This window comes from Rhinolophus ferrumequinum, chromosome 4, assembly GCF_004115265.2.
Source record: "Rhinolophus ferrumequinum isolate MPI-CBG mRhiFer1 chromosome 4, mRhiFer1_v1.p, whole genome shotgun sequence".
NCBI lineage: Eukaryota > Metazoa > Chordata > Mammalia > Chiroptera > Rhinolophidae > Rhinolophus > Rhinolophus ferrumequinum.
Genome location: NC_046287.1, coordinates 4,391,548 through 4,410,600, shown reverse-complemented (window position 1 = coordinate 4,410,600; position 19,053 = coordinate 4,391,548). Strand labels below are relative to the sequence as shown.

General features: G+C 46.4%; 1 protein-coding gene across 2 annotated transcripts in view; it reads right to left on the bottom strand.

Moving 5' to 3' along the window:
• The window catches only part of MCPH1 (microcephalin 1), a 262,924-nt gene that overhangs the window by 19,216 nt on the left and 224,655 nt on the right, over positions 1-19,053 (bottom strand). Inside the window, exon 15 of one of the 2 annotated variants that reach the window (XM_033104482.1) lies at positions 8,100-8,326. The exons of the other annotated variant lie outside the window; for it this stretch is intronic. Coding sequence (XP_032960373.1) covers positions 8,310-8,326 — 17 coding nt within the window. The 3' untranslated portion in view covers positions 8,100-8,309. Of the gene's footprint in view, positions 1-8,099; positions 8,327-19,053 lie in introns of those variants that run through there. 2 annotated transcript variants of the gene reach the window in all.

Sequence of the window (19,053 nt, the reverse complement as noted above, 5' to 3'; positions counted from 1 at the left end):
CATGTCATGCACATCTTTGGACAGTGCTGGAATCTTGGGGGAAGAGATGCTCTATTTCCGTTGGCTGACAGGATATGACGTCATCCTGTGGCAGTTGGTGGCCATCTTGCTTTCATAAAGGGAAAGACCACCTGAGAATGACGCCAGCACAGAGGGAAGGAGGCAAAGCCAACAGGTCAGAGGAGATGATTCCTGTCGCCATCATCGAGCGCCCAGGAAGGAGAGTCTCTCACAGAAGCCCCTGTGGACTTCCTGTAATATCTCATGGGCCAAAAGTGGGTCATGAGTCCCTGCCTCATCCAATCGCTAGCAGGGGGTTGCGGGGGTGGGGAGTGTTTGCCATAACTGACTTGGACCAACTGTGATTCCTTCCAACTGAGCCTCCACAGGAAGAAGGCAGCATGTGTGCTCTGTGAGCAGGCAACACCATCCTTCCACAAAGGAGAAATGGACAAGGGAGCTGAGGGTTCAAAGCCAAGGGAACAGAAGACCAAGAGGGTGCCCCATGCAAAGGTGCAGAGTTGTGCCAGTTAAGTCCAAGTATTACATCACTCCACGCTCCTCAAACTGGAGGATACAAAACAAGAGTACCCAATACATCCTTCTGAAGCAAGACATTTATTGAAAGGTTTGAAAAACCAAGTATTTTAATAGGAACCATTCCTTCCCCTAGAGCAGGGGAGGGAAGAAGAGCCCCAGGAAAAACAGTCCAGTCTCTGAAGTTTCACCCAGTTGTTGGGGGCCGAAGTGGTGGACCTGCAGCGAGGGTGGTCCCTCCTCTTGTTCCCCAGGAAACTCCAGGATGTCCTCCAAGGAGGTCCTTCTGAAGGCCCCGGCGATGCTGGATGCCACGGTAATGCCAGATATCCTGGATGTGAATCCCATGCAGAGCACCGCACGGCACTTTGCACACGTCCATGTCTGCTGGACCAAGTCCTGTCGCCCACAGCTCCTTGCACACACCATGTGTATTTCTTGTACTGCTGCCACCTGCAGTTTGCCTCCTGCCTCTGGCCGATCTCCCCCACCACATGGTCAGGTCGGGTCCCTGGACCTCAGCTTCGTCCCGTTCAGCCTTTAAAATGCAGGGAGCCTGGCCTGACCTCCCCGCAGTCTTCTTGTAGCCCTGCCTTTGCCATACAAAATCTAAAGAGGCTTTATTACCTGACTGCATTTGCAGAACCCTTTCTTGGGTGGCAGACAAAAGAGTTTTCTTAAAAAGTTCAACTACCTCCTAGCCACCAGCCGCTGGCCCTGCTTGACTTCTTTTGGGTTTCCACTGCTGCTGCTGGTGCTGTGGCTGGAGAGAGAGTCCCCAGGGTGACACTGGGGGGCTGGGCTAAGGGTGGTGGTGCTGGAACCAGGGCTGAGCGTGGGAGTGGCGGTCCTGGAGCCCCAGCCGGGCTTGGGAGTGGCAGTGTTGGATCCCGTGCTGGATGGGGAGCTGGTTGTCCTGGACTCAGAAATGGTTGTGCTAGATCCCAGGATGGCTGTAGGACTGGCAGACTCCTGGGCCTTCTGGCCTGGCTCATGGTCCATAGGCTGCTGCTCTGCCTGCTGGGAACTGTACCACTTGGATTGAACCTCCTGGGCTGGGGACGGACTGTGGCTCTGAAACTCAGGATGAAGGAGGGCTTCACCTTGATGGCGCGATACTGGAGTTTTGGTTTTTGTGTTTGTAAGATGCGGTATGCTACCATGATGTTGTTATTGTATATTTTGTTTGACAGTGTGTTCTTGACGTCTTCCCAACGAAAGCCCAGCTTCACCAGCTCTTCTATTACCCAGCGGTCTATGGCATCACTGAGTGCCTCAACATAAGGCTTCAGTTCTTCCTCTTGGCCCGTGTTTAGCCAAGGGTCTGGCATGATGGCCTTCAGATTTTCTCTCTGTTCAGTGTTGAGGGTTAGCAGTTTTTGGAGGAAGTTTTTCACATCAATGGATAGATAGGGAGGCACTGCATACCGCCCGCTGCCTATCTTCTTTGTACGCTCTTTGCCTCGAAAGGGACGGCATTCGTGAGCATCTCGTACAGCAGTACTCCCAGGCTCCAGATGTCCGCGGCACGACCATTGTATGTTTGGCCCAGGAACAGTTCTGGGGCTGCATACGCAGGACTGCCACAATACGTGCTGTGTAGATGTACATTGCAGGATGCGCCAAATCCAAAGTCTGCAACTATAGCATTCATCTGAGTGTCTAACAGCACATTTTGCAGCTTCAGGTCCCTGTGAGCAACGCCCTTCTTGTGGCACTAGTGCACTGCTGACACCAGCTGCCAGAAGACACCGTGGGCCGTGTCCTCCGACATGCGGCCGTGGTCATGAAGGTAGCTCAGCATGTCCTCTCCGGGCACGAACTCCATGACTAGGAAGAGGGATTCCGCCGAGCTGATCACGTGGAATAGTTGCAAGTCTCGCGGGCCGTGTCCTCTGACATGCGGCCGTGGTCACGAAGGTAGCTCAGCATGTCCTCTCCGGGCACGAACTCCATGACTAGGAAGAGGGATTCCGCCGAGCTGATCACGTGGAATAGTTGCAAGTCTGCCATGCAGCAGACTTCATGCAGGAGGGATCTGCGTGTTCTATAGTAGATCTCGTGGTGGATGATTTTCACAGCCACCTTCGTCTCCGTGAGAATGTGCCTGCCCAACACTTCCTTGGGAAAGGTGCCCCCTCTGATGCTTCCCTGGAGCTCGTAATGGGCACTGAGGGGCTCCTGTCAACAAGGACTGATGTATTAAAGACTGATGTAAAGTCACATAACATGGTGACCCGCTAACTACGCTCACTGAGGATACTATGCCCTCCAACTGTGCTGACAAACAATAACTATGCGAACTACGCTGACTAAATATACTCTGTATCTGAGGATACTATGCCCTCCAACTGTGCTGACAAACAATAACTATGCGAACTACGCTGACTAAATATACTCTGTATCTGAGGATACTATGCCCTCCAACTGTGCTGACAAACAATAACTATGCGAACTACGCTGACTAAATATACTCTGTATCGACAATATTACTGTGCTAATAAACAGTAATTATACTAACTACAGACTATATATACTAAGGGAAAAAGAAGGAGAAAACAAGCTAAAAGGTCCAAGTCCAACAGGTCACCACAAATCAGCTTCCTGGGCTATAACGGACAGCAAGCTCAGCCCCGCCAGGGCCTCATACAGCAGCTTTGGGTAATTCCCTCACACTGTGTTTTATGAGCTCAGAGCCAGAAACTGACCATACATGGTTAAGGATAAACTACAGTGGTGTTCTCAGTTTTGGGTTTCAAGACCCCTTTACTCTGAAAAAAAGGGGGGAACCCCAAAGAAATTTTTATTTATGTGGGATATTAAAGACTGATGTTTAATTTGTTAGAATTTAAAGTCTGTAGGATGTTTTAAAACAACAACAACAGACGTGTGTATTAGAATGTTTTTCCAGGGGTGGATAGTGTTGCATTTTGAAAAGCTCTTAAGATGATTTTTTTTCCACTCCCTCAGCCCGAGAAATGATGCTACCCTTTGAGAAGCACTATTCGGGTGTATAATAAAGTAACTTTTTATGTAAAATGTCCATTTAAAAGGTATCTACAAGCAATTGTTCTTTAGAACCACCTTGTGTGTATTAATACCGTAGCTTAGCTGAGTAGTTCCCTCAGAAAATACTTTCAGGTGTGTATTCATTTTGGATACCTTCAGATTTTTTTTTAAGTAAATGGAACCTTGTTAAAAGTGAAAAAAAGAAAAAAGAAATGAGCTATCAGGCCACAAAAGACATGGAAGGATCTTAAATGCGAAGTGAAAGAAGCCCACCTCAAAAGGCTATATGCTGTGTGATTCCAACTATATGACATTCTAGGAAAGGCAAAACTATGGAGACAGTAAAGAAATCAAGGGTTGTCAGGGGTTGGGGGAGGAAGGGATGAATAGGAAGAGCACAGAGGATTTTTAGGGCAGTAAAGCTATTATGTTCCATGATACCATAATGATGGGTACAGGTCATTACACATTTCTCAAAACCCATAGAATGTCAGTACCAAGAGTGAGCCCTAAGGTAAACTATAAACTGTAATAATAATGTATTAATATTGGCTCATCAATTGTTACAAATGTACAACACTAACGTAAGATGTTAAAAAATAGGGAAACTAGGTGGTGTGTAAAGGGATGTATGAGAACTTTGTACTTTTTGCTTAATATTTTATGTAGATGTAAAACTGCTAAAACTGTCTATTTTCATAACTCTCTAATTAAAAAAAAATATAGCCTCTCATTGACCATCCTCTTTTGTTTTTTACCAAAATGTAAAACAGGGGTGTAAGTTTTACTAACATTACCTGTTCTCATCCCTATACTTTCTGTGCTTGATTTCCCAGCATGTAGAAGACTGACAAATTCTCCTCTCTTCCCAGTCAAAAATAACCACCAGCAGAGGTCGCTAGAACGCAGGCATCCCCCTCTAGAGAGCCCAGGCAGTCGTGCTCTGTGGGCTTAGCTCTCACTGTCCCAGGCATGACCATGGGAAAATATAGTGCAGGGGTTTTCAAAGAATTTAGAAGCTTTGTGTGAATTCTGCAGGGTGTTTTATGAATATTCGTGAAGAAAGCAGACACGTAGTTTGGACATCAGAAGTACACTCTTTTACTGGAGGATAGATAATGTGTAAGGAAAGTCGAAAGATATTTTTTCATTTTGTAGACACTACAGTTCTCAGTGTAGCTGAGTTCTCAAGAAAATTAAATTTCAGTTAACAACTGTTAAGTGAGCAATCCAACTTTTGGCTTTTGTTTTTTTTTCAAAGAAAATTCCTAGTAATGAGAGAGAATGAATGAAGATATTAAAAGCTTAGTTTAAGAATACATTTCTCAGAACTATTTAATTTGTGAAATCACTTTATTTTCAGGTCTTTGGGTATCTGAGGAATGTTACAGTTGCTAAGAGGTTCATTAAGAGTTTCGTTTAGCTTCCTCAGTAAAGTTCTGAATGTGATTTTGCTTTATTCCCAGAGGTTATCCAAGAAAGGAAGTGGAGAATGTTCTTTTAGAAAGCATGAAGTGGGAAAATGTTTAAAACTATTTATAGCAGCACTTAGCTGTGGAAATCCCAGACTTTACCATCTATTTATAGTTATTCTTTGGGTTAAAAGGGTGAAACCAGAAATCTTGAAAATGCTGTATGCTTTTATCCAGCAGTTGAAACTAATAAGCTGTCTTTTTGTGGTTATGATAACCAGATACTTAGAAGAGTAATTCTGGAAATGACAATAAATACATCTTGGCTAAGGGAAACAAAACGGTCTAAATCTGAAAGAGCAATGTTTTTCCTGATTAAGTGATTCTTACTTGGTTTTCTTGTGTTTTTGACGTAACTGCAAATTGGATTCTGTCTGTAGCATGTGGGCTTCCTAATGAAAAGTAGGAAGGAGAGAGGGTTTACAAAAATCTCCAGGGGTAGGGGGGAGGGCTAACGGATGAATTTCCGACACTGGTTGATTAAGTTGAATAAAAAGAAGGCCAGGTCAAATTACCAAGCTTCAAACAGCAGACTTGAAACGTTCCTCTGAAGAATACCAATTTCTGAAAATTCCAGCCTTTAATATGTGACATAGGCTTTGCATGTATGAAGCTTGGACTATATAATATTGGGACCCTTAGGAACTTGACTGTGTTATCTTAATTATGTTTTCTGGAGGGAAAAGACAAGTTAGGCAGTGATTGCAGTAGAAAGTTCAGAGCTCATGAGAGCTTGGCTGGGGTGGAGTCCGTGAGCTGGAGCTGCAAGTCCTGAGAATACAATCCGTTGCCTTACTGAGGTGTTCAAGTGTTAAGAATGAACTTCTTCCAGCCAAAGGGAAACACTCCTCTTAATCATAATGTAACCTTTGGCTGTGTGGTATTTTAGAGATAATTAAGAAGGGAGAAATACAGTGGTAGAAAAACAAAAAGTCACGTTGCCTCAGCTTCCTTGGCACAGGCCCGCCCCACACAAAATCCCACCTACCTAGGAGTTACTCGTGATCAGTAGAGTGGCTCTCTAAGCAGACGCTGTAGAACCCATGCTTTGTGGTAAACAGCGTAGACGGAAGGACCAGGCCTCCACAGCGCAATTGTGTGTGCACAGTGCACAGAAGCATGTTATTTACTGCTCCATTTTTTAAGTTCCATTCTGCTGCCTGGGCACACCCGGGGGTCATGCCAGAACACACCCCAAGCCTCCTCGTGAACCTGATTGGTCCTGCCTTGTAAGCGGAGGATGACCCCACCCAGCCTCTTCGTTTCCACCCACCTGGGCCAGCGACCTCTTCTTTTCAATTCCCAAATCGCTAGTAGTGGCTGAGGCCATCCATTTGTCACTTAGTCACATGCTGCCTTACGCCACCTCTGACGCCACTGTCCCTTCTTTGCTTCCTGTCGCAGCTCCACTTGAGCACTGGCTTCCTGTGGCCGTGCGATTTGTCGGCCGGCACCGCTGGCACCTGTCCTCAACACCCTCGGTTTCTTTTGTTGAGGACCTGACTGGTCTCCGTGGAAACTACACTCTCTTCACCAGATGGAAACTGGGGTGGCAAGTTAGGCCCTGGAATCCTCACTCTATTTCTGCCATAAACATTTCGAGTGATTCTAGACAATCACTCAGCGTCTCTAAGTCTGTTTCCTGTGGTCTGAAATGAAAGGCGGGCCAGGTAATCTTTAAAGTTCCTCTGGTTCCAGGGCTTCGTTCCCCCCTCAAACCCCTCCAGGTCTGCACTAAACTCTGGGGATGACTAGACCATCCCACTCACAAGCCCCCAGGACTGCAGGTAACACCTGCAATTCCAAACCCCGCAGCCCCCAACCTGAGTATTGGAAGGAAGTCCAGGCAGGTTAAGGAAGAGAGGCTGCCCCACTCAGAAGCTGTGGGCTTTGCAGAATGACGACTCCCACAGTGGACTGGCCTTTCCACGTCCAGACGAGATGTGGACGTAAAGCACTTGGCCCAGAGGCGTCACTGGGCTCAGTGAGCAGGTCCCCAGTAGATGGAGCTGTGACGAGGACGAGGTGCATCCGACTACCTCTCTGTGTCTCGTCCTTGAATCTTGGCTGCGGCTGTCTGCTAGACTTTGCCTGCTCTCGTCAGGAAAGGCTGGATGCACTTGTGCAGGGCTGGTCGCCGGATGGTCCTCCAGGACAGCGGGGCTGAGTCCAGACTGCCAACAGGCGGGAGTCGGAAGTGGAGGCAGTGCAGGCAGGCGTGGGGCAGGCAGGGCAGGACCTGGGGTCCTCGGAGCTGAAGTTCAAGAGGGGCTTCTCTTTCCCCGTGGATCCCAGCTGTGCTTACTGGTGGTGGCCTGGGGGTCACAGTTCCCAGCTCTGACCGCTTGCCAGCCAAGGTCCCAGGTCATCATTCCTCATTTGCCATGACAGAAGTTTTCTTGGGGGAAACAGACCCCTTGTGGTTACTGTTAATCCTTCCCGGCATCGTCATGCCTTCTTCCTGAGGATGGCGGCTCCCTGGGCCCTTAGCTAACTCAGGGTTGGGGATGTGTACCCCCTACTTCTCCTTTTACAGGCAGACGAGTGTGCTTGAGATTTGGTAATATTTGTTTTGGTGGGGAGAGGTGGGTGGGCTCATGTGTACTTAAATCACATAAACTAAGGCCTGATCCCAACTGCAGCTTCAGGAACACAAGGGCAATCTTGAAGAGTACAAGCTGTCTCTCAGACATGCTGGTATTTGTCTTTCTCTGTCTTATTTCACCGACCATAATACCCTCTAGGTCCATCCACGTTGTCGCAAATGGTAAGATTTCATTCCTGTTTCTGGCCGAGCAATATTTCATCGTACATATGAACCACCTCTTCTTTTCCAGTTGTCTATCAATGGACACCCAGGCTGCTTCCGTAGGGGCTGCACCAATCTGCAGTCCCACCAACAGGGCACGAGCGTTCCCTTTTCTCCATCCACATCCTCGCCTCACATGTTATTTGCTGACTTTTTGATAATAGCCATTCTGAGAGGTGTGAGGTGGCATCTCACTGTGGTTTTGATTTGCGTTTCCCTGATGATTAGTGAGGTTGAGCATCTTTTCATGTTTCTTGGCTGTTTGTCATCTTTGAAGAACTGTCTCTTTATGTTCTCTGCCCAGTTTTTGATTGGATTGTTAATTTTCTGTTATTAAGTTGTATGAATTCCTTATATATTTTAGATATCAACCCCTTATCGGATGTATCCTTGGTAAATATATTCTCCATTCAGTCGGTTGTGTTTTGTTTTGGTGATGGTTTCCTTCGTTGTGCAGAAGCAAAGACAAATACCATATGATCTCATTTATATGTGGAATCTAGAAAACAAAAATGAACAAACAGAACAAAACAAAAAAAAAGACTCATAGAAACAAAGGTGGAACATGATTGCCACGGGGAGGGTGGGGGTTGGGTAAAAAAGTTGATGGGCACTCTAGTCAATACGATCGTGGTAAGTTTGCATGGTGACAGATGATGACTAGAATTAGTGGGGTGATCACATTATAAGATATAAAAATGTTGATTCACTATATTGTACCCTTGAATCTAACATAATACGTATTATAGACCAACTATACTTAAATTTTTAAAAATGGAATTAAAAAAACAAAAGTGTGCATCAAGTCCCTAGAGCACATGCCATGTTGTACCCCCCAAACCCCTGCAATCCTGGTGCACTCTGGGTTTTCACTGTGTGCTAAATGAATGCACATTTGTGACCATTTTCAGTTTTTCCTGAAAGGTCATTAATTTTCATGTGTCATGAATAAGACACCAGAAAAACGAAGTGCACATGGGGGACCCTAATGAACCTCTGGGACTGGGGCCCAGGCACAGTATTATTTTGTGGGGGGAAAATAATCTCCTCAGGTGACTCTAATCCACAGTCAGGGTGGAAATCCACGGCACTAGAATCATGACAAAACAAATGATTCCACCACCTCTTCTTTCTGTCCCTGGCCTCATTCGTACTCCATATCCCAACAAATCTTGTTTCGCGCTGGGTTGATTTTTCATGTGTTCTACCCCCATGGCTGTTTTGGCAGAACCTTTGAAGGAATCACAGTACTTACTGTACCTCAGACCAAAGTGATTTAACAGTACAACCAAAGCCATCACGAAACTATCCTCCCAGTTTTACATGGGGAATTGATTATACATGGCGCTTAAATCTTTGTGATAAAACTCTTTCATGGGCTCAGACAAAGAAAGTGGCTACTTTTTGTTTGTTTGTTTTTGGGGCAGGAAGCAATCTGGCAGAGCTATACGGTCATTGGTAGTGATTGCAGAAGCCTGGCATAGAGTGGGGATTGAACTCTTAGCTTGCACGGCGGGATGATTTGCATGGCACATGAAATCTTCTTGTAGTCGGGCACGTATCATAGACAGGAACACGGCTGGAGGCGGTGTAGCTGGAGGCCTTGAGGAATTGCACATGGTCAGCACAGGAGAACAGAGAGAGAAAGATGACACCCACCCAACAGAATAAGGTAACTCAGCCACCATATTTTTTCATAGAATCAGAAAAGATTCCTTGTTGAGCCTCCACTGGGAAGTCAGTTGGAGCCACGAATCAGTTGTTTCACGGGGTTCTGCTTGGGCAAACTCCAGGGGAGCCCTGAGGTCGTGGGGGCACTGAGGCCTGAAATACAAACAGCACAGCACCTATTCAGACTTCTCAGTTGGTTGTGGTGAATGGGTTTTGTGGTCTTTCTGTGTTTATTTGCAAACCAACATGTTTAATGTTGAATATTTGTGTTATTTAGTATTGTCCAGACACATTCTTTCTCCTAAGGTTCATCATCCTTCTATCCTCCCTAGTTAAAAGAAGTGAACTATCCCTCCATACACTTAGAATCCCTAATCTAAATCAGGCAATCAACAGGTCCTTTTGGTCCTACCTCAAAAAGTCTCACAGACTTTTGCCACCCTCTCCATCCTAGCTCACTGCCCAGCCCAGACACTCAGAATCTTTTAACAGTTTCCTGCAATAGCCTCACAGGCCCGTTTGCCTCCAGTCTCACCCCACACAAGCCATCCATCCCTCCACCACACTCCTACAGAATGACCTTCCCTGAACACCGGTTTTCTGTTCAAAAACTTTTGGTGGTTTTCCAGTGCTCACTAAATTAAGACAAACTGTGTTAGCATGAAGTACCCAGCCTTTCACTAACTTGTTCCAGTCTCCATTTCTGGCATCGTAACCATACTCTCTGCATCTCAAACCAAACACTCCAGTCTGTACAGATGGAAAAATCACTACTTCCTCCAAGCGCCACACGTGTAGTGACATCTGCATGCCTTTAGCAATGCTGTTTCCTTCTTCCGGAATGGCCGCCCCACCATCTTCCCTCTGTGCAGAAATCTCAGACATTTTCCAAGGCTAACTGAAGTGACATCTTCCCTCTCGCTCTCCCACCCCACCCCTCGCCCTCAGCCGATTTAACGCCTGTCCTCACTGTACCTTAAAGACACCTCTGTGACAGACTCAGTTATAGCTATTTGTTTACTCTCATCCGTGTGCTGCGCAGATGCAAGGATTACATCTACATTTTGCAACCTCCATGTCAAATTGCTGCTTCAAGTCTGATGAAACGAGGAAACTGGAGGGGACCTTTATTTGTTGGGCTTGAACTCAGGCGGAGCTTCCAGTAGATCCCTTGGCTTGACTTCCCACGTGTTGACTCAGAAATGTATTCCTATCGGACATTCATCAAACAAGCAACAGGCTCTTTTCCAGGGTTGTTACAAATTCAGCCCAATCTCTTAGCTTTTCCACAAGCATAGCATGGTTCAATAACTCTGAGGCTCTGGACTGAAGGTTTTCTGGTGAGTGCATTGTACTTTTTACTAGGACAAGAAAACAGAAAAGTTTTCTGGAAGATTCTTTTCAAACAGGATCGAAGTCAAAAGGGGTTTCTGGTTAACCATAGCGACCAGGGAGTTCCAAGAATTATGACATGCCTGTCTCTGAATATCATGCTTAGCTGAAGTTTTACTGAATGTGAAAGCAGTAAATAATGTGACATATTTCTTAGTAGGCTGTAGTGTTCCAGTTGTGAATCTAAGTCACATTCTGAAACCCACTTCCTGCTCCAAATCCCCACAGCTTAGTTTTACTGTATTAACATGATTCAAGTTATGTGGGATATTAATTCTTTACATGATTTTCACTGTTCTCGTCTGCTTTTTATGGGGGGGAGAGGCAGTGCTGTACTTACGACTTTGAGGATCCCCGTTTCCTGAGACGCACACAGCCATTCTACTTAGATTATGTGTTGTTTTTCTCCGCAACGGATCATTTATCTTGTTTGGTGGAGGTAGCATTATGTGATCAGTTAATTCTAATCTAACTAATCTCAAAATTAGCATTTTGCTTTGAGAACATTCACATGGTAACAACTAAGTGTATTGAAGTGACTTCAACCCGCCTGTTTTCCTTCTCTGAAACTGTTATCAGTCACTGCAGCCTAATCGGTACCTGATGGCCAGCGTCTCAAGTTAGGTGCTCCAAAAGGAGCTCGCACAGCAGCCTGACTGCGGTCGGTGGCCACTCAGGGCTGGCACGCTCGTGAACTGGGATCGTGCCAGCCTGCGTGCCCCCGCCAGTAATTCCCGTTACAGAGGTTCCCCTGGGTGCCAGGGCGTCGAATGTGGCTGCAATACAAATCCCACGCACTTATTTCACTGGGGCCGGCGGGAATGGAGGCAAAGCATGAGAACCGAAGTAACTGATACACAAAGAGCTGTCCCACCCTTAAGGAAGGTGTTCTCTCACAAATCCAGTCTTCTGGAAATGTTTGGAAAGAAGACAGGTTTTGGAATCAGCCAGATGGAATCTGAATCTCCCTTCGGCCACTCCGGAGTGCATGACCTTAGTAAGTGACTTACCCTCTGCAGCAGCCATTCCTTCTGTCGTGTTCTAGGATGTGAGCCCTTGCCTCTGTGTTGTCACTCTCTTCAAAAGCAGTTGACTTTTTGGCCTTGCTGTGAGTTACTTGATGAAGATGGTCGAAGAACGCAAGTTCTGATTTGGGCATTATGGGTTGACCTGAGTAGGGTGACACCTTGAAGCCCCAGAGAACACTATAGGGCAGCCTGGGAATGGTGGTGGGAGGAGGCTCGAAGGGACATGAAGGGTGACTCGAAAAGGATGTTGACCTCGTGCTTCTGACTGGATACCTCTTTGTAGGTAGTGTCTCTGGGTGAAGGCTAAAGATGGTCAGCAAGCTGGGGTATTATCTCCACCAGCCTCCCCCTCGCCAGATTGGTCCAGTCCTCTTGTTCCCGGTCTTTCCTTTCTTCCAATGCAGGGAGAAGGTGATGGAAGAGGAGAGCCAAGTCTTTCCTTGCATCTTTGGTTTCCCCATTTGATCTGTACAGTGCCTTCTGGTGCACGAGGCACAGAGGCGTCCCCATTTCTCTGACAATCGCCAGGGTAAAGCCAGGGTGCAGGACTGAGGACACGGTGTACGAAAAGCACACGTGCTCACACTATAACCTTTGTCATTAGCTTAAGCCTCGAGAAGAGACACAGGGAGTGTTGCTTGGAGCTGATGTGTGTATCTGATTCTAAACGTTCTCTGCTCAAAGCAGTTCGCAGCCATAGCTTTTTGTCTGCTCTCACATTCCTTTATTACTCTTCACAGGTTTGAAACATAGGGGTCTATTTCTATTCCTTTAGTGGTTACCTTTGAAAATTTTATACACACTTCACATTCTGAAGTTAATGAATCTTACCGTCCTGAATCACCCAAGTATCTCAGGGTGCTTTGGCTCCACTGGCCACTGCTCACAGCTCACATACCACCGGGACACACATTTCAAATGTTTTCCAATTTCTGTTTTTAACTTCACAGATTGTGTCACTACTATTATGCACTTAATGTGTATCCATATGTTTAAGTTCTTCCGTATGCTTACCATTTTGTTCACTTACCAGATCTTTCAGTTCAGGCTTTCTGGGATTGTCCCATTTTTCCTGAAGTACATCCTTTAGATGTGACTTTACCGACATTTTTGCTGATAAACATTCTCAATTTCTGTCCATCTGAAAGTCCCCTTATTTCGCATCATTTGTGGAAGTTAATTTCACTGGATTTGAAATTGTCGCTCTATACGGTAGTTCATTTGGTAAGTTTTTGAAGAACCTCCATGGTGTTTTTCATAATGGCTGCACCAATTTACATTCCCACCAACGGTGGGAATAAGACGCTATAAGACGGTTTCCTTTTCTCCACATCCTCGCCAACACTTCTCTTTCGTCTTTTTGGTAAAAGCCATCCTAACAGGTGTGAGGTGATATGTCATCGTGGCTTTGATTTGCATTTCCCCGATGACTGGTGACGTTGAGCACCAGAACTTTCTTCTGTACTTTCCTCTAGCCTACTTTGACTGACACCAGGGCTTGGAAAACTAAATCTGGCTCACTGTCAGTTTTTGGATGTCCTGTGAGTTAAGAATGGTTTTTACACTTTTAAATGGTCGGAACAGCAGAAACAAAAAGAAAAGGGGAATATGGTGTGACACATGAAAATTACAGTGTCTATAAATAAAGTTTTATTGGGACGCAACCTCATGCATTCATTCACACACTGTCTCCGGCTGCTTTTGCGCTATAACTTCACAGCTGAGTAGCTGCAGCAGAGACTGCTCTTCAGAGCCTAAGATGTTTGCTGTCTGGCTCTTTACAGAAGACATCTGCCAACCCCTACCTTGACCCTCTCTTCTTTTATCTCTGTCACACTGTCGTGATCAATTTTGGTTCTACTCCCAGCAATTTCTCCTTGGTATAGGAGCCTTGCCTACAAAGGACTCAGGTGGGTCAGCTTTGAGAAGTCATAGGGTACAGTCTGCTTCAGGAAACTTCCATCCCTCTTACTGTGAGTTCCTTGCACTCACATGCTACTGTGTTTCCCCAAAAATAAGACCGGGTCTTATACTAATTTTTGCTCCAAAAGACACATTAGAGCTTATGTTCAGGGGATGTCATCCTGAAAAATCATGCTAGGGCTTATTTTCCGGTTAGGTCTTATTTTTGGGGAAACATGCTATTATTGGACAGGGAAAACTAGGTGCTGCTCTCAGATTGGCTCTGCTCTGCTTTCTGGAATGAACTCATGGATTCCACTGTTCTCAGGTCATCGGCTGCTGCCCCCTCTTTTCCTCTCCCTTCCTCCTGTGTGGACACTGGTGCCACACAGCTCCTGTGGCTGATGGTGACTTGTCCCCACTGCTTGTATTTTAGAATTCATGAGGATACCTTGGTTTGGTTTTGCTATCCAAGACATCTATTTTTAGGTGGGGATTCAGAAAGATTTAAACACTGTTAAAAAAAATCGTTTTAAAGTTCTTTTTGGTTCTTTTTCAACTCCATCTGATCATTTTGGGGCATTTCTTCCCCTTTTTCTTGCTTTTATGTCTTTCTTTTAACATGCTGAATATTCTTAATTTATAATCTACATCTGATGATTCAGTATCTGACGTTGGTTGGTCTGGTCCTATTGTTTGCTTTTTCTAAAGATGGTCATGATGGTTTATTAGGAAGTCTGTGTGTGCCTTCAAACTTATGGTCATGATTGCTTTATCTGCGAGTATTACCAGAAGCCCAAGTTCAGGGCCATTCTTCCTGGAAGATATGTGCTGCTTCTTCCAGGGGCCTAAGGATGCTGCTGATAAAGACAGACTCCCTTGTTGTTTGGCTTTATAGAGAAGTCATCTTTTCCCCTTTCCTGGCAGCATGAGCCTTCCCTGGTCCCAGCCGTATCAGAGGTGCTTTCCACCCCAATTCTCCCTTACCCGCTCACCCCTACGCACATGCATGAGGCTCTAGGTCAGTGGGGTCTTCCCAGCGTCATGTTGACTCACCTCTCCACCCTATATCCAGCCCGAGAGTTTGTGGGTTTATCCATCGTTGAAAAGGAAATTCTCCATATTTCATTCTGCATTTTTAGATGTCCATTAACATGCTCCTTATCTTGCTGAAAATGGAAGTCACTTATTTACTTGCTTGGGTAACACCAATGGCTAGGTTTAGAAACCTGACGACTACTTTTTAGACTATGTAGCATGTCTTTCTGAAAAACATCTTCGGCAACAAGAACGTGGCTTCTTTCTATTCGCCGGATTGCACACCCTTTGATGGCTAAAGCTCTCTGGGACGTTTCCCCCTTTTGGGTATGGACCCCATCCCTGCCGACGCGGAGCTCTTCCTGAGAGTTCTAACACCAGATACCTGCGTCCAGAGACTCCCCCCAACTCGGCCCGGTCTTCTTGCTTAACTTGCACAGCTGCTCAATCAGCAGGTTCTAGCAGCTCCCTTTCCTCCATAGCCGTCAAGCCCAGCTCCTCTATCCATGTCCATGAGCATGTTCCAGCCCCACACTGGTTACAGGAGCCTCTCGGAACCAGCTGATGCTCACGTCTGGCCTGCGCTCTTCGGTCGCATTTCCTCTTACTGGCCTCTGTCACTCAAAGCTCCAGACTGCCTGGAGCCCAGCGGCAGCCCCGCTCCGCCACGCCCCTTCCTTGCTGTGTATTCCCCTCTGTGAGTGCCTCGGCTTCCTAACACATAGCCCATGTCTGTGTCTCCTGGAAGCACTTCCTACACCCGTGCCCTTTCCCTGCAGAACTAATGCCCACTTCCTCTGAGTTGTCACTTTCTCCCAACTCTGTTGAGCTCATCACATGTGGTGTACTTTGTTTTCCAACCTGACTCCCTTCAAGGCTGTCGGGCTCTGAGGGCAGCTGCTCTGCCTGTTATCTCTGGTCCCTGGAGCCAGGTACCATCTACCGTGTTTCCCCAAAAATAAGACCTAGCCAGACAATCAGCTCTAAGGCGTCTTTTGGAGCAAAAATTTATATAAGACCCGGTCTTATACAAGACCCGGTTTTAGCTGATTGTCCGGCTAGGTCTTATTTTCGGGGAAACACGGTATGTCTGGTGGACTGGTTCTCAAACATGTCTCTGAATTTAGGCTCCTCATGTTCGGATGTGCGCTAGGAGGTGGACGTTGGTTGGGAACACACAGTGGGGACACACTGTGATGCGAGGTGGGGAAGGGCAGGTGTAGACAGCCTACAAGTGGATGAAGCCGCAAAATCCTTGCCTTGAACGAGAGTAGGGAGATTCCCACATCATAAAATAGTGTCCCCTTGCTTCTGGTGACAGGCTAACTGCACCTGGGGCCATCAAAACTGAGGATCATAGGGAACCTTTTACACAACCCCTTTGTTCCTTCAGCACAGGAAGTGAGCCCTTAACCCCTGGCGCCCAGATATGTCACCCGTCAAAGTCTAATTTGGGCTCAAAGGATTTTATAAGGTGGCCCCAGAATCCAATAAATCATAGAAGGAAGGGGTAATGGGGTGGGAACTGCTCGAGAAGAGCAAAATGCCAAAGAGTTCGAAATAACTGAATTCCTCTGTCAGGCTCTGACCGCGCCGGAGGGCCACCTCTGCGACCACAGAGATGAGGTGACAGGCTTTCATCACCCTCCCAAGTGAGGCCGCCTTGAGCTTTCTGTCTCCTACTGTGCCACCGGTCCTATCCTCACGTAACGGTCCTATCCCCACGTAACGTCCCCAGTTCTGTTTTTGGAACGAAACTTGTGACATCCTGAGTCCCAGCCCCCTCCCTGCCCTCTGCCGTCAGGACAGAGCTCTGTGCCCTCAGGACAAAGAGTCTTTCTCTTTTCAATGACCAATCCCTGATAACTTAATGAGCGGGTTCCATGTCACTGGCTGAGGACATTCTCTGGCTGATAGCTGGCTCTTCGTGCCAAACCTTGGGTCTGGCAGGTCTCTCTGCCTCTCCCACTAACCCCGGGACTCTGACAAGCTGACAGAACTGCAGCTAATGTGCCTCATTCCTGCGTCCACGTTGATGGACAGACAGATAGAAGGACGATGCTAGGTGAGCCCCAGGATGGGTTTCCTCCCGGCAACTCCTCTCCCCTAGTTTTGGCTGAGATTTCATCTGCTGGCTTGCAGGAAGGGATACAGAACATTTTTCAGTCAGTCTTCTCTGGAATATTCAAGATGGAAAACTATGCGTTCCCACAGATAAGCTGTGAATCCAAACATTAAAAAAAAAATTGAAACCAGATTAATAAAGATGACTGGAGCCAGCATCTTAGAGTTCAAGGTGGAGCTTAGGACTTGGTAGGTCCCAAGGCTTTGGGAAAATAGTAACGCTGAATCTGGGAATGTACAGCAAACAAAATACTAGATTAGCCTGAAGAATCTTTGCCTGTGCTTGTTTAGCTCCAGCTCACTGACTTTAGTAATTATCTCAGTTAACTGCTCAAATATTTGGGGACAAAGGAGATCATTTGTTTTTCTGGCACAAAAAAATAGATTCTATAGTTTTCAGTATATTTAAAGATGAAGCAATATTGAGAATGAGGGATGTGAATGTTTCATTACTACCACCGATCACTTTAAAATATATGAGGTGTGATTAAAGTATACGGTAAATGTTTAAATAGAAAATTATTACAGTAAAAGACACATTGCCATTAATCCCCCTCAAAATACTCCCCCTTGCTTCGAACACACTTATCCCATCATTCTTGCCACTTTCTGAAGCATCTCTGGAAGTCCTCTTTCGTGAGTGTCTTTACTTCATCCTTCATCATGACAACGCTCCATGTCACACATCGCTTCAGGTATATGGCACTTTCTGTCAAATAAAAACATTACAGTGTGTCCTCATCCACCTTATTCACTGGATCTGGTACCGATCAACTTCTGGCTCTTCCCCAAAGTCAAAATGATTCAGGACATGGAGGCAGCCAGGACAGCGCAACTGAAGACACTCACGAAAGAGGACTTCCAGAGCTGCTTCAGAAAGTGGCAAGAGTGATGGGATAAGTGTGATTGAAGCAAGAGGGAGTATTTTGAGGGGGGATTCATGGCAGTGTCTTTACTGTAATACATTTTTTTAAATTTAAACATTCACCAGATTGTTTGATCACACCTCGTACATTTCGGCCTTACACTATGGTCCATTGAGTTAACTAATGACTAAACACACGAAACAATTGTAAGCAAAAAGTATCTTTCTCTCTCTTCGTTGTTTCCACAGTTTGGAGAGAAGTCCGTTTGCATGTGTTCCATAACGTGCACTGCGAGCTCCTCTCAGTTGCTTGATGCCCGTGTTGGGGTAGACACGACCCCCGATAATGCAGACCAGGCGCATTTGCCACCCGGCTCCTGCAGGAAGGCTCTCTCATCTCGCCTGACCTTTATCCAGTGCTCTGAGGCATCAGACATGTATTATTGTGACCAGTGACAAAGATTCTTCGCTTAGTCAATCTCCTGAACCTTAGGCCCATCTGTGTACCTCCCTGTAAAATCCAATTTTAGCAAGAATCTTGAAGTCATTTGACCCAGAGCCCCACCCTTGAGGCGAATCTTCTCCAGTATGTGACCCCAGCATCCTCAGGTGAGGTCCGGTCACCTGGTCCGCCTTCCGCAGGAATCCTGCTGGGTCAGTTTAGCCAGACCCCCCATTACCCCTGATGGTTCCTCTTAGTGATTTTCCATCCACGGGCCCCACCTGCTCCTTCGCCATAAATTCCAGCTCCCCAGGCTGAGTTTGGAGTTGAGTCCCATCTCTCCCCCACTGCCAGACCCCGTTGTCATGGTCCCCACACCCACGGGCCCCCCTTGAAGAAAGCCTGCTGTAGTAAGTGTCATGAATACATACATATTTTTTTTCTCTAACACTATTGCCAGTTGAAGGAACTGCAGCTTTAAAAATACAAGTGCTTTGTTCAGGGTTCTAGGGCTGGGTGCCACTGAGATGGGTGACCAGTAAGTCCACCTTAGATTTAGTGTAAGGAAAAAGGGGGCAGTGAGGAAGGCAAAAGAATGGCCCCTGGCCTGTGACTATGTCACCTTACATGGTGGGAGGGGACCAAGGTTGCAGATGGAAAGGTTGCTACTCAGATGGTGTTAAAATAAAGAGATTATCCTGGATCTTCTGGGTGGGCCCAAGGTAATCAATGTCATCACAAGGGTCCTGACGTGGGGAAGAGGG